Here is a 16,600-nt window from a genome sequence, read left to right as displayed (position 1 = left end):
CCCTCAACAACTAATCTAAAACTCAGAAGAAAAAGGAACATAGCTAATTCAGACTTATTTTGGATTGTTGTTGTTGTTCTTGGCCTGCCCAATGCAATAAATAGGTTATGTCAGTAGGAAACTATTTGATGTTGCCCTCTGTTTCTGGGAATGTATTTGAGTTAGAATATTGACCCAACCACAGCTGAACTTTCATCTAATAAGATAAATCCTCCAACACAGGCTTTGTCATCAGATCTGGAATTGAATTTAGTTCTTTTTTGGATCCTTGGAAAAATCACTTAATTGCTCTAAGCCTCAGTTTCCCACATGTGTAAAACATGAATCAAAAATATATTTATCACCTATATATAACACCTATTTACTATTAGAGGTAATAAATATATATAACACTTATTTAGTATGAGGTAATAAATATGACATAATTCTTAACAAATTTTTTGCCATGAATACTAGACTTGTGGCTGATGTTGACATTGAGTGGCTAGTAAGAATTTTACAATCCTAAGTAAGTTGCCCAGGAACCAGGGCAGACTTCTGTTCTAGCAGGATAACAAAGGGATTTGGGAGAACAGATGAATGCCCAGAGCTGATTCCAAGCACAATAGATGCTTGACTTAAGACAGTAAGGCAAATGCTTGTGATCCTCAGCCAACTGTGAATAGGAGAGTGCTAATATTATAATAGGCTTGGTCAGGTCTAGTTCCGGAAATGAGAGTGCTGTGCCTCTAGATTGAAGTAAAAGTGTTTTCACTCCAGAGACTGGGGAGGCTGGAACTGACAAAGTTACTGTGATCCTATTTCTTCTCATGCCTAAAGCACTCTGGAGTAATAAGCCAGAGCATTCAGGGAGATGCATCAACTCTGTGAGGCCACTAGGGTGTCATTTAGAACCTCTCTGCTGGAACAATGGAGTCATATAAATTTCAACCCACATTCTCTAGTTGCCATGGTAACTTGATGCACTTGCTTTGAAGTGTCTTTTGTGCCCCCCCCCCCACTTCTTTCTCTGTATTTTTAATCATCAGGATTTTTACTTTGCCAGTAATTTCCTAAATGTAGTTTTGTGGCTTCCTACCCTCTTATCTCTCAGTTAAATTTCTGAATATGTTGCAGGGGAGTGATTTCCACCTAAAAATAATAGCTGAATGTGCGCGTTCACACAGAAATGCTGTGCTTGTAAGTCAACCTCTCTCCCTCCCTCCCACCCTCTCTCTTTCTCTGTCTCTCTCTCTCTTTCTCTCTCTCTCACACACATACAAACACACAGATAATTATGTTAGAAAACGGATATTTTTAAAGCCTTTCAATGCTTTTTAAAAATCAGTTTGAGTGTCTTAAATAAAAATTATAAAGTGTTTCAATTCTAGAACAACTGATTTTGTATTTCTTTAGCAATTGTAATGTGACAGACTGAATAAAGAGTGAGTCTCATTGCATTCTCTTTCTCCACCTGGTGACTTTAACATGTTCAGATTGTGAAGAGAAGTATGTTTCAGTATAAAGACCACAAGGCTGACTTGGGTTTCCATCATCTCTTATCTATACAACTGGGCTGGGGCAAGTTAACCTTTCTAAGCTCACATTAAAATGAATTGATAGTTCTCTTGTAAGATATTAGTGAGGAATAAATTGAGATGATATAGGTAGAGTACCTAGAACAAGTAGGTCCTATAATAGGTTCTAGGAAATATTAATTCCTTTGCATCTAACAAATGAACAAAATTCACCAAAAAATGTCTCACTCATTAGATGAAAGCATATTTTTCTTCATTACAAACATATTTCCACATCACAAATGTGAGGCAAATAAGAAAATATGAAAGTAGACGGTATGCATCTTCTTGTATGGGTGCTGACAATGTAAAGGAAAAGGAAACATTTCCTAGAGACCTCCAAAGGAAGATGACCTCTTGTTACATTCAGTTGGGATCTTTTATCTGGGACCAAACCTGCTTCAAAACACCAGGTTAATCGCGAAGATATTTAGAAATTGTTCTGGCTAACTGGAAAATAATACTCACCACCACAAGAAAATTCTGCATTCATGTAGAAAGTGGCTGAGGTACAAGTACATTCTAAATATAAAATGTGTTTAATCAGGAGCGATAGGGATGCTGGAAAACAACATTAGGCATGCAGACAGTGAGATATTGCCAACTTGGAGGGCTACTATTGCTATGCATTTGTGTGCAGTGTTGACAAGGAAAAAATAAGAAGGAGACAGAAACAAAATTAAATTTTAAAAAGAGAACTGCAGTTATATGACATGACACCTGCTCTCTGAAAATATTGTCTTAAAAGAGGAAGGAAGTCACAGAATATTAAATGAAAAGAAAAAAGGATCATAGAGAAAATTCTTAAAGGAATAGCCTCTAAGATATTTAAAATATATTTTTAAATAATTTAAAATTATTAAAAATATATATTTTAAATAGTTTAAAAATGTATTTTTAAGTAACAAGGAAAACATAAAAGAAAAATTATTTTTTCTTATTAGCAAAATGGGAGTTCTAGGCAAATAAAATTATTGAATAATATTGAGATTATTGAATAATAACATCAAATAATATTTTATAGCTTTTTAAATCAAATTATGTTCCCTGAAATAAATTGAAGAATTATCTATTTGATTATAATTCAGAAAGAGGATGGATTTTTGGAATCCAACAAGTCAAATCAGAATACTGGTCCCTCCTTGCAGAAACTGAATAATTTTTGGCAAGTGATTAAACCTCAGTAAGTTTTAGATTCTTTATCTGAGAGGAACTGAATTCCAGTCTAGTTTCTGCTATGAAACTGGACAAGCACTTTTGCTTCTGGGAATATTTTTTTCTAATGTGGAGTGAGGGAATCAGTCTGTAGGTGGCAATTTCCATGAGTACTTGTAGCTCTGATTTTCCTAGGCTCTGTGTTCTCTTTACTGCAAATATTCCACTACATTTCTACAACTAAGGCCTTTATTTTCAGGCTTCTTTGAAGCCAGAGTATAGATTTGATTCCAAATCAGATCCTGGAAGTAACACAAGAGGGCAGCTTGTAATGATTTCAATTCTATGCTGCATCTTTTAGAAACTACATAGTTCATCTGTCTCTAGGACCTGGGTTTCTGACAGAAAGGTATAGCATAGTTCTGTAGTTTCCACTCAACTTTGATTAATGAAAGGATTTTGTGACTCTACTTCTTTTCTTGAACATTAATGGAACATGTACTCCATAACAGGCATCATTAAAAGGTTTATTTGTAAAATATGGAGTAAAAATAAAAATAGTATTATCCACTGTAGAAAATACAAAATATTCACTATAAAAATCAAAACAAGTATCCCTTAATATCACAATATCAGAACTGACCACAATTACATTTTGGTGAATTTTTTTTTCTCATCAACCCTCTGTATTCAAGTGTTCTGCATCAATGAATTCAACCAACCATAAAGAAAACATTTTTTTAAATTAAATTTTTACTAAACATGTACATTTTTTCTTGTCATCTTTCTCTGAACAATATAGTGTAAACAATTGTTTATATGACACTTATGTCATATAAAAATCATAAATAATCTAGAGATGATTTAAAGTACATGAGAAGATATGTAGGTTATATGCAAATACTATGTTATTTTATATAAGAGCATCCATGGATGCTTTTTTATATAAGAGCATCCATGGATGTGTGTGTGTTTTCTTTTTATCAAGCTTTGAATATTAGTATATATTATTTATAATGTACATTTTTCACTTAAAATAGCCCTACTAGCATTTTTATATCCACAAAGCTTCTAAATTTTTAGATTTTAAAACATAGTTTTAAAAATTATTAAAATGTAATTAATTTTTGCATGCTGTCACTGTATCCTACCAAGAAGATGAAAAAAGAGACATGGATTCCCTAAAGACCTAAAAAGAGCATGCTACAGGGACACTGCTACATCGATGTTCATAGCAGCACAATTCACAATAGCAAGACTGTGGAACCAACCTAGATGCCCTTCAATAGACGAATGGATAAAAAAAATGTGGCATTTATACATAATGGAGTATTACTCTGCATTAAAAAATGACAAAATCATAGAATTTGCAGGGAAATGGATGGCATTAGAGCAGATTATGCTAAGTGAAGCTAGCCAATCCCTAAAAAACAAATGCCAAATGTCTTCTTTGATATAAGGAGAGTAACTAAGAACAGAGTAGGGAAGAAGAGCATGAGAAGAAGATTAACATTAAACAGGGATGAGAGGTGGGAGGGAAAGGGAGAGAGAAGGGAAATTGTATGGAAATGGAAGGAGACCCTCAGGGTTATACAAAAGTACATACAAGAGGAAGTGAGGGGAAAGGGAAAAATAATACAAGGGGGACAAATGAATGACAGTAGAGGGGGCAGAGAGAGAAGAGGGGAGGGGAGGGGAGGGGAGGGGAGGGGAGGGGAGGGGAGGGGGGGTAGTAGAGGATAGGAAAGGCAGCAGAACACAACAGACACTAGTATGGCAATATGTAAATCAATGGATGTGTAACTGATGTGATTCTGCAATCTGTATATGGGGTAAAAATGGGAGTTCATAACCCGCTTGAATCAAAGTGTGAAATATGATATATCAAGAAATATGTAATGTTTTGAATAACCAACAATAAAAAATTAAAATAAAATAAAATAAAATACCAGAAAAAAAAATAAAAGTACCCTTATACATTTTTTTTCTCCTCGACCATCTTATGTTTATGTAAATACTTTTTCGTACTCTTCCATTACATTTGCATTGGACATGTTCACATTCTGGTTACTGATTTTGTTTCTAGTCTTTGGCATAATATATTTTTTCAAGTGGTTTGATATTTTGGATCTGCAGGCTCATTCTAGAAACTATTGAGAAATGATTAAAAATGAAGAAAAGTTACAAAACTAGCCCCAAATTACCTGTACATGTTTTTACCCATGTTTCAAAAAATTAATATTTTAGTTCATTTCAATTATTACTTTTACTTCTTATGAATTACCATTCTCTTTAGGTATAAATACATGTATACTTTTTGAGCAGAAATGGATCCAAAGAGAACTTTGAAGTTATTATGGCATTTTGTCCCTCAGTACTACAGCATGTGTTTTCTATAAACAAGAAGATTCTCATACAATCAAGGTGCTGTTATCAAATTCAAGAAACTAACACTGATGTAAGAATTACCTATTCTGCATATTTTATTCAAATTCATTAATTGTTCCAATAAAAAATTGTCCCAGCAAAAAGAGAGATACTTCTCTGGTTCAGGCTCCAACCTGGAATCACACATTACATTTAGTCCTCATGTCTTTTTAGATGCTCTTAATGTAGAATAGTTTTCAGCCTCCTTTGTCTTTCAGGAACTTGACTTCTTTTTTTTTTTTTTTAAACCTTTAAGAATGTTTGACTTCTATTTTGTAGAATAGCCTTCAATTGTTTTTTCCTGTTTTTTTTTTTTTTTTTTTTTTGTGTGTGTATGATTAAATATTGATGGCTATGTGTTTTGGTAGAAGCACTACAAAGGAGCATGTCCTTTTTGTACATTATCTAAGAAAATATCTAAAATACTGTTTGTCCAATTTACCAATTGTGCTAACTTTGTCCTCTTGGTTAAGGTAGCTTCCAGATTAACCACTGTTAAATTACTATTTTCTCTAATTAATAAGAAATTCATAGAAGATATTTTCAATTTAGGTAAATGTTGTGTGTTTCATGTACTTTCACCCACTAATTTTAGCATCTTTGATAATTCTTGCCTAAGGCATTTACTATTTTGGTGATTTCCAGTTAGTGATTTTTTTGATTCTTCCATTTTTCTATACTTACTAGTGGGTATTTTTCTATAAAGAACAACTGTCCTTTCTCCCCATTTAAAAAAAAAATCCTTGTGTCTAATTTATCCTTCCTATTTGACTTTCTGGTTTGTACTCTCAGGACTCAGTACACAATACCCCCCAAATATGGTAGCCTTGGCAGATTGACTACTTAGATGGAAAGATATTGGAAGGGTCGCAGAGCAAGGTTTGAAATGAACTTTTCCTGCTCTCCTTTCTCCTATATTTTGTTCCTAAGGTAGGCCATAGAAACTAAAATATATCTTCCCCAAAGCATGCCATAAAACCTGAGAAGGCCACTCTCTTACCTGTTCTCTTTCCTTCTGCTACATGTTGGTGGGGAGAGGCAGGGAGAAATGCCATAGAGAGAATCAGAAAATAATTTGAATAAATTGTCCTTGCTGATATACCCCTCCTTCCCTCAGTTCACCATTATATCATACACATTTTTGGCCAATCATTTTTCTCCACAATTATTCATTTATTTCACAGTTTCTCTGGATCTTTGGGTTTTCATGAAGTCTCCCTTGTCACATAAATCTTTCATTGAATAAACGTGTATCCTGCTGCTATCTTTTTGCAGGAGGCAGGGTGTACCAGGGATTGAACTCAGGGGCACTCAACTACTGAGCCACACTCCCAGCACTATTTTGTATTTTATTTAACAACAGAATCTCACTGAGTTGCTGAACTTCTTGCTTTTGTGGAGGCTGGCTTTGAACTTGTGATCCTCCTGTCTCAGCCTTCAGAGCCTCTAACAATCTATTTTTGTTAGATTATTTCCAGGCTTAACCAAGAAGACTAAGAGGTTCAGGAAATTTTCCTCCTCCATGGTACAAGTGAAGGAGAAACATGAATAAGTTTTTATTTACCTTTCTTTCTTATGTGTGAGAGAGCATGTTATAGATATTTTTAGCATCTTGCTTTCCCCTTACCCATTTCAATGGCAACAGAACTATATTAGTTTTATAAATTATATTAGTTTATAAAAGATTTTTCATTATTTGTACACAATGATATTAATCAACCAGACTTTTTAGAGGTTTACAATGACAAAGACTTCTATCTTATTGGAAGTAACTGATCTTCCTCTGGCATCTGTCTTGTAGGATAAGGATGTTCATTTCCTCCAGGCTAGGAAGGGTGACTCTGCGATGAACCTACCCCAGAAGAGAAAGGGTGATGGGAAGGTGAGAGGGAGCTTCCTGTTTCTTCTCTGTTCTCAGATATCTAGATGTCATAGATTGGGGTAGTAAGTCTTTGACTTTCTCAAAAAACTATTAAATCTTACAACTTTATAGTTATAATGTTTCTTATATCTGAAGAGGATAGTACAGACTGAGGTAAAACTGGATGCTCTATAAGTATAAAGCTAAGGAAATATTTGCAGAATTGGACTACTCCAGAGCTGGGATGTGCTTCAGGATAATGTGTTCAGTTCTTGTTCCTAGGGTGGTGCTTTCTAATGGTATGGCAGCATGGAGCTCTATTTAGCATACTGTTTGCAGTTTATATGGCTTTGGGTTCTTGCAAGGATTCAGATTTTGTGCATGGTACTCACTAATACTAACATTCATGTACAAAGAAAAGAATTCCACGTTTGGGCAAATAATATAAAAAAAATTAACAAGTAAATCTACAAAACTGTTAAATAAGGTGAGTACTTATTTACTCTATTGAAGAGTTACAGTTTTTAAAAACTGCTCTTTTTATAAATGGAATTTTTTTGGAAATTTACAAAAAAGATGAATCATTTGGTAAATCAGTTGGTAAATATTTATCCACACGTATTCTGTAGTTTAGAATACACCTTTATTAATATTATGCAATTCAACAATTCAATAAATATCAATACATACTTACTTTATTTAGGTACCATGAAGGATGTGAAGATGGCAATAAATGCACTTTCTTAAAAGATATTAAAACATTCTTGAGTAAATGCTAAGCTCATTTTCCTTTGTCTATATTCTAGGTTGTTCCTAAAAGAAATGAGGTGGTCTGATCATTATTAGAGATGTAAAGGAGAAGACTACATCCTGAGGGCATCACAGAATGAGAGAGTCTGTCTAATTGGAGAAAGGGAGAGCATCAGCCCAGACTTTGTAAAGGAGAGGGGTCATATGAATAGTCTTTAAAAAACTGAGTTGTGTCATTATTAGAAATGGGGAAACCAGGACTAAAGTGAGTTCTGAAGAAAAGATAATTATATTTAGATTGAACAGAATTGAAATGCCATTGTAATTTTTAGAGGAAATACCACTCAACAATTAAAAATGTAGAAGTACACAAAGTAGAGTCACACCATTTGTGTCTTCAGATATGTACTTGGGGTAATGATGTCCATCTCGTTCTACTATCTGTCCTACCCCTTCTTCCTCTCCCTTCCTCTCCCTCCCCTTTGCCCTATCTAAAGTTCCTCCATTCCTCTGATGCTCCCCCTCCACCATATCCATTATGGATCAGCATCCTCATATCAGAAAAAAACATTCAACGTTTTTTTGGGGGGATTGGCTTACTTCACTTAGCATCATATTCTCCAACTCTATCTATTTACCTGCAAATGCCATGATTTTATTCTCTTTTAATTCTCAGTAAAATTCCATTGTGTGTGTGTATGTGTGTGTGTGTGTGTGTGTGTGTGTATGATATATATATATATATATATATATATATATATATATATATATATATATATATATCACAGTTTCTTTATCCATTCATCTACTGAAGGGCATCTATGTTGATTCCAAGTTTAGCTATTATTAATTGTGCTGCTATCAACATTGATGTGGCTGTGTTACTATAGTATGTTGTTTTTAAATCCTTTGGGTATAAACCCAGTGCGATAGCTGGGTCAAATGGTGATTCCATTCCAAGTTTTCCAAGGAATCTTCATACTGCTTTCCATATTGGTTGCACCAATTTGCAGTCCCACCAGCATTGTATGAGTGTACCTTTCTTCCTGCATCCTCACCAACACTTACTGTTGTTTGTATTCTTAATAGCTGCCATTCCGACTAGAGTGAGATGAAATCTTAGAATAGTTTTGATATTAAAAGAAGAGATGAATTGAAAGGAATTTAGAAATAACAACTGAAGACAGGGACTAAAAGGGTGAGGAGAAAATGAAAGAGAAGGAGCAACCAAGATACTGAATATAGGAATACAGGTTTTAAGAAAGAATTATTAGCTAACAATGGGAAATGCCAGAAAAAAGTGAAAGACAATAAGAACTATAGAAATTCAGAGAAAATGGAAAACAATAAGGACTAAGAGGTCCTTGGTGAGTTAAGAGTTCAGTACTAGGGGGAAAAAGGGCAGCATCTAGGGACTAATGAATAGTTCACAAAGTGACTCCCCTTATGCAATCTCCAGTCCAGGTTTATATTTTGTTTGGAATATTCCATGCTAGCTCACATGTTATTTTAAAAACCTATAATTGTTGTTATTTTAACAATTATTATTATTTTATTTTTTGAATTGGCTTTTGTTAGCCATTCATGTACTGGCCAACATTTCATCTAAAATAGAAAGATGCTCTGATAAACTGAGTAGAGGTATTCTGTTGACAGAAAAGGCTAAAAGAAAGCAGAAAATAAGGGACAAAAATCATGTTGGCTATTTCATAGTTAGTTTCTTTATTAACACATAGGGGAGTTCTTTATCATGTTGGCTCAGGTGGACTGAGCCATTTCTGAGACATTGCTGTGAATCAATATTTCCTTTCTTTTCTTTGTTTCTTTCTTCCTCCCTCCCTCCTTCTCTTTCTTTCTTTCAGTCTATTTGAAAGCATTATTTTATTACATAGCACCCAGCATGACTGATTCCATTCTGGTTTGGTCTGTTCTGTTGGGGCCTAATACAGGAGCTCTGTCCAAAATAACTATCTCCCATAGACTTTGTTTCATGTTTCCAGCACTTAAGTATCACAGTCCAGCATTCCAAGGTCTGTTGAAAATTACAAACATCTAGTAACACTAGATTGGGGTTTCCTCATCGTAATAAATGCCTGTAAGTGATTAGAGACTGTATCTGTTAAGTGGAGTACTGATTTTCCATTTTGCCAAGACCATACATGTTTTCCTAAATATGTCTTATATATTTAACATTTCATCATCTAGATCATTAGTTTTCAGCTCAGCATGTGATGAAATTATCTCAAGCACTTGTGAAAAACAGACAGTATGGCCCCACCCTACAGTTTCAAATTCAGTAAACCAAGAACTTTTTTTTTTTTAATAAAGCTCTGTGTGATGCACACATACTGATGGTCTGGGGACCACAATTTGAAAAGTAATGGGAAGTAAGAAAATGGTTTACTTTGGTATACTGGTTAAATGCATAAACTTTTAAAGACAAAACTAGGTCGTTTTTTACCCAGAAAAGAAGGATGACTGTGTCAGTTTCATTGTTAAAAAAAATAAGTGAGATAGTACTTAAAAAATGTGTATTAGCATCCTTTAAGATCTAGCTTACTATAACTTTTCATTATATGATTCTATTGAATTTGTTTCTATTATTACTACTTTTATATCTTTCAAGAATGTTGATTCTGGGGAGAAGAAGGTTATATTTTGATGGCTTAGGAACAAGAGTGATATCAAGTCTTTTCTTTCTGTGAAAGAATGAAGAAAATAAAGATGTATAGAAAAATTCTATTTCTGAAAGTGTAAAATTGGTGGTAAGTTATAAGGGGAAGGACTAATGATGGTGATACACAAAAGCTTGGAAATGTATTCAAGAGATTGAAATTGAGTGTTTTGTATGTATTTAGGAAGCAAATATGAGACACTGTTTGATGTGAAGGAGGAAAGACATAAATCCTATTGGGATCAGGACACATCACCCCCAAATGTGACTATAGGAGACAAGAATGCCATCCTAAAATATTCTTCTTTGGCATATTGATCATTTCAAACTGGTTATTTTGAGAAACTTCACACATTGAAGTAGCTCTGAAAGACTCCTTTTATAAAGGAAGTTTACATCTATAAAGATTTTTATTGGTAAACGTGTCTGTATCAAGAAGAGAGTTACTCTGAGAAAACTTTTCAGTTGAGAAATTTTAATCATCACGATGAGGCAACCTGTATTCACCATACATTTCTTCCCATTCCCTTCCATAATTTGGCTCTAGCACCTCTAGAAGACCCAAGTGTCTTTTTTTCCTTTCTGTGTTTAGTATGCTATATAAACTTGAATCAGCAGGCCCTTCTTTGAGTCTCATATTTTTGTGAAAACCACCATGCCATAGGTATGTGCACATAATTAAAGTAGTGATACTTCTGCTAATCTGCCTCACGTCAATTTGTACCTCAGCCAATGAACTTAAGAGTGTTCTTTGAGAAGTCATGTTTCCTTCCTCTACAATCCAACCCATCTGTGAGATGGTTGATAGGAGGAATAAAACTCTTTGCAATGGATGGCATGATTTCCATATTTTGAATGACAGTAGTCATAGCATTTAAATATTGGTCCATTCTGCACAGCTCTTAATTTCTTTCTTTCTTACTCTAAACCTATGCTCTTTCCTCCTGAGCCTGGTGCCTTTCAAGTCCACATTATATGCTATTAAAATAAACACTACTACTTGTCTAAATAACCTCCTTTGACTTTAACATTATTTTAGTGCTTTTCTTTGAGAACTTTCCTTTGATTCCAATCTGATATAAATGCCCCTTCTATAGTTTATATCTATTATTTTAATCAACATATTTGTACTATAAATTGCATATTTGTATATTTCCCCTTGGAGGAAAGGCAATCTATATTAATGTCTTTCTGTCTCCAGAGATCAATAAATATTTGTTTAATGAATGGAAACTATAAAAGATTAAATTAGATGAATAAATGAATGCATATAGATGAACAAATAAACAAACAGGGAATAAGGGCTTTGATCTGGCTAAGAGGAATGCCAAGCTGAACTACTTAAGGAAACTCAGGTAGCCCCTGTCTCAGAAACAGTCTTTTACTTTATGCTCAGTCTATAATGGTGGCTTTGTTGCCATGTTCAGTAATGATGGTGGATACAGGCAGCAATGATAGCAGTGCAAGCTCAGTTAGCAGCTTAATTATAGTCAGTCACATTAGAATTCCTCACTATTGGCATTTATATGAGTGATGAACTCATATAAATTGTTCAAGGTCTCAGGAAGACATGTCTTTAATTTGTCGATCTGTAGTATTCCTAGGTACAAACCAAAATTTAGGCCATTGGCAACATACCAGGAGTCAGTAAAAATATAATAAACTTGTCAAGAGGCATATTTGTCACACCTCTGAGAACAGCCTTGAGTTTTGTACCCTGAGTGGAGGAACTGTGGTCATTTCAGTTTTGCATAGCTAGCACTGAGAATAAATAGCATTAGCATACCATTGGGTTTCATTTGGCTAAACCAGTAGTAAATAAGACCCAGATATTTAATGAAACCTCTTTGAATCAAGAATCCCATTGAGTTGTTGTTTCAGGGGGTGGAGTTGGAAACTGGCTTTTCCTAAAAGGGTAATGATACTTTTTTTATATATGATCAAGATGCTACTGGGATGAGGCTGGCTGCATTCTTGAATACACCATTTCCATGTGACAAGTGAGACCTTTATCATCTTGTTAAATTATCAGTTGATCCACCACCAAAATGAAAATACCAGACTGGAGAGTTAATAAGTGTCTATGATCCAGATGTTCAATTTTGAGAAGAGCCCAGTAGCAAAATAATGGATGTTTAGGAGAAACAGTGTTCAGGAGAAGATGAGACCAATTCTCAAAGAGCAGTTCAGGTGGGGGCTACCTCTGTTTGATGATAATTCAAATGAACCCTCATCAACTCAAATATTTGTGACTCAAAGATGTCATTAATATGGGGCCCAAGGGTAGAAATCATGCCATAGCTTGCTACCAATAGAGCTACCAACAGTGTTAGTGGATGCTGATTTTGGAGTTAGATGATGAGTAAAATGTCAAAGTGAGAACATACTCTCTTTATTTTCCATAGAACACAATGAGGTATGGGGGCCTCTGTTTTGATGACTGGGGCTAAAAAGACAACAGTTTTTCCTTGCTAATGGAGGGAATTTACCCATAGAGCCCCTCAATGTTGTCAGTTTATCACCTACTCTTGCTGGCTGAGATTTTTGACTTTCCAACTAATAGGACATTATGTAATTACAATTTTGAACATCAAAAACGAGAGCTAATAAGCCAAACTCAAAAAAGTCAAGGGTTGAATGTTTTCTCTCATATGCAGAAGGCAGAAAAAAATAAGAGGAAAAATGGAGGTGAGAGACATGATGAAATAAAATAGAAGAATGGAGTGGAAGAGGGGTGGGGTTGAGGGGAAGTGGGTAAGGATGGGAAAGGAGAGGGTCTGCAGAATGAAGTTGATCAAATTATGCTGTGTGCACGTGTGAAAGTACCATGGTGAATTCAATGGTACATTGAATTTTACATGTATGCAATTTTATATGTATACATATGTATACATACAAAGCACCAATTTATTTAAACAATAAATAGCTGGGTATGGTGGTACACACATGTAATCCCAGAAGCTCTGGAGGCTGAGGCAAGAGTATCAAGTTCAAAGCTAGCTTCAGCAATGTAGTGAGGTCCTAAGCAACTTATTGAGACTCTGTCTCTAAATAAAACATAGAAAAAGGCTGGGAATGTTGCTCAGTGGTTAAGCATCCCTGGGTTCAATCCTTGGTACCATAATAATAATAATATAAAAAATAAAAATAATAAATAGATGGGGGGAAAGCCAGTAGAGTAATGAAAGTGAAACAGGAGGTAGGGTTGGAAAAGAAAGAGGTACCAGGGACTGAAATGCAGAAAATTACATTCGATGAATGTGTGATTATGCCAAATGAACCTCATTATTATGTATAGCTATAATAAACTCAGAAAAACATAAAAAAGTAGAGCTACCAACACTAAACCTTACAGCAAATGACAAAGGAGTTTAGGTACTGCAGAAGCACTATAAACATATTGGGGGCCTTGCCATATGAATGCAAATACATTAGTCTTGGACCTCAAGTACCAGAGTGCTAGAAAAATGATGTAGGAAATGTAACATACCAAATTCTGTCAGTGCAGTGAATTTAATTACAGTTAAAATGTCTGGAATAACTAAGGGAATAGCATCAACAACCAAATTCACCAAGCTTTAATACTCTGTAAGGGTCTGGCTCCATTAGCATTTCTTACTGGCCACACCTGGCTGTTGTTTTAAGATATTATATCTTGTAGTATTTCTGCTACCTTTAAATCCTTATGTAATTTCCTCTTTTCTCTGAGAGTTTTTCCATTGTTTCTGCTGGACTACCTGAAAGAATTGGGGAGAGATTTACTGAATCTACTAGCATCTTTCTACGTGTACTCTTCCTGATCAGGAGAATCCCCATTGGACTTTGTGGGCATTTACAGTGAAATATTAATACCAATTATACACTTAGCAATTAAAGGCACAAAAAACAAACAAACAAAAAAAAAAAAAAACCACGCTACATTGAATGGCCCCAAAGAGCCTCATATACAAGGTCACTTTAGCTTTCCTACAATGAATCCTGCCCAAATCTAGTGATCTGAATCCTAGTGCCCTAATGCCTTATCTCATAAGCCCTAATCCACAGGATGAAGGTGAGTGTGTTTTGGATGTTATATCCAAGGGGACTATGAGAAGTTGAATCCCTCCTTTCCTCGAAGTTCTTTAGTATATTTGAATGGGTATATATGAACCTTGTCCCATCTTAGAAACAGGGAAACATTGTCCCACTTTTAATCACCTTTTTCCTTAAAGAATCTGAGATCAGTAAAAAGGAAGAGGGAGGGGGTTATAAATCATGGAGGGCAAGACAGCTATATAGCTATAAGCAAGGAACATTTACTTCTGATTTTGAGTGTCGTGGTGGTAACTTTTAGTTGAACAAAGTAGAATTCTAATGTTTTGTTTCATCCAAAGTTTTTTTGTTTGTTTTTTTAAATCAGTAGCCACACCATCAAAACTGCCAATCTCCAGGGCTGGGGTAATGGCTCAGTGGTAGAGCGCTTGCCCAGCATGTGTGAGGCACAGGGTTATATTCTCAGCATGACACATAAATAAAAATAAAGATCCATTGATAACTAAAATAATATTTAAATATAATATTAAAATAATACAAGTATGTATCCTTGGAGATTGAAAAAACAGTAAGATATCCTTCCTGTTCTCCAAGAAACAATAATATGACAAAGAAATATATAATTTATAACACAGTGTGTTGTGTGTTAATCACAATGAGAGGTGTAAACAATGGGAGCAGAGAAGAGGGGCATCTACAACAGACTGGTATCAGAGAAATCTTGGTTTATGCTCACAGTGTTTGCAAATTTTTCTCCTTTCACAATAAGTACAGGTACATGACTTTATAACTATTGTCTGCTCACCAGAATGAATCTTAGTAGATGAGGATAATAAATAGATTGATGAGGAAGTCTTCCCACCTACAGAAGAATTAGCAAAAACTGGAAGCTGTCTTGGAGTCTCTTTCCTAGTACTTGGCCTGAAACCATTTCAGTTATTTCTCTATTAACATTGAGGCAAAAGACCATTATTATGCAGTTGAACATAAAATAAAACATGGTCAACATGTTTGTTATTGATCTTCAAAAATGTCCCACAAAGTCTTTCACCAGCCCATCAGTCCCTGATCCTTTCTCTTTCAGAAAACCATGACTGTCAACATTCCCTTCTTGTCACTGCCAAGATTGCAAAGTGTCTTGAGATTTTACTTTTTTTGTAAGCTAAGGAGTTAGGCTGCCACAGTTTCATAGATGCTGCCAGAAGACCCATAAGACAAAGATAAAGGACTTTATTACTTGCAACAATAGCAGTAGCCTGAGAATCAACATTTTTAGTCTCTGTTTCTCAAGCCACATTTCCTACAGGGCCATGCTAACATTACCACATGACAAATTCCTATGCAACGGTTTTTATAGGTTGCAATCACTCAAATGAAGGAACACTACCAGTAAGCAAACCTATTCTTTGCTCTGAATGTAGTCATTATTTCTATCATCCAAAGCTGCAGTTAAAAAGAATTCTTGAAAAAATACTCAAGCACAAAGGCAGTCAGTGTCTCTGCTTGCTTTGAGAACTCCAAAAACTACTGGTGTAGAGATTTCTGCAAATATGGGAAATTACATAAGATGAAATCAACTCTTCTACCTTCATCTTATTAACCATGCTCAGCTTTTACCAGATCATCAGTTTACTTTGGAATAGTCCAGTTTCAACACTCCCTGGTGAAAAGCTTTGAAATTTAAAAACTTGCCTTTGAATAACTGTCCCATTTTATGATTTCTCTTTGGGAGCAATATAAAAATGGGTTAAGCAGTACATTCATATTCTAAAACTGACATAAGCAACATCTAATAATTTTATTCAGGTCTTAGATATCTTAAGATTCATGTTAAAACCTTGAAATACTTCACTTACAATTCAAAAAATAAGCATTGATTCTTAAACTATTTTTTTTTAGCTTACAGTTTGGAGTGGACAAAAGGAGAATGCTTCATGTATTGAGCAAAATAAAGAAAATCAGTGTTTTGAGAATGAAACTGATGAAAAGTCAAGTGTAAGTGTTCGAGTATTTTCTTTGTTTCTATGCTTTATTGGGAAAATGTGTCTTGTACTCTATGTATAAAGTTTGTAGTAGTGTTAAAATAAAAGAAAACGTGTAGCCTAATTTCTAACCTTGGCATGGTCAGCATATTAGGTTCCCCTG

At 34.8% G+C, this 16,600-nt stretch overlaps 1 protein-coding gene across 1 annotated transcript in view; it reads left to right on the top strand.

The window, feature by feature from the left end:
* The window catches only part of Dlg2 (discs large MAGUK scaffold protein 2), a 2,015,095-nt gene that overhangs the window by 434,963 nt on the left and 1,563,532 nt on the right, over positions 1–16,600 (top strand). Inside the window, exon 4 of the mRNA XM_071616557.1 lies at positions 16,355–16,450. Coding sequence (XP_071472658.1) covers positions 16,355–16,450 — 96 coding nt within the window. The remainder of the gene's footprint in view (positions 1–16,354; positions 16,451–16,600) is intronic.

Source organism: Marmota flaviventris, chromosome 9 (assembly GCF_047511675.1).
Source record: "Marmota flaviventris isolate mMarFla1 chromosome 9, mMarFla1.hap1, whole genome shotgun sequence".
NCBI classification, from domain to species: Eukaryota; Metazoa; Chordata; class Mammalia; order Rodentia; family Sciuridae; genus Marmota; species Marmota flaviventris.
Note: the sequence above shows the minus strand (reverse complement) of the source record. Positions and strands in the feature narration are given on the sequence as shown.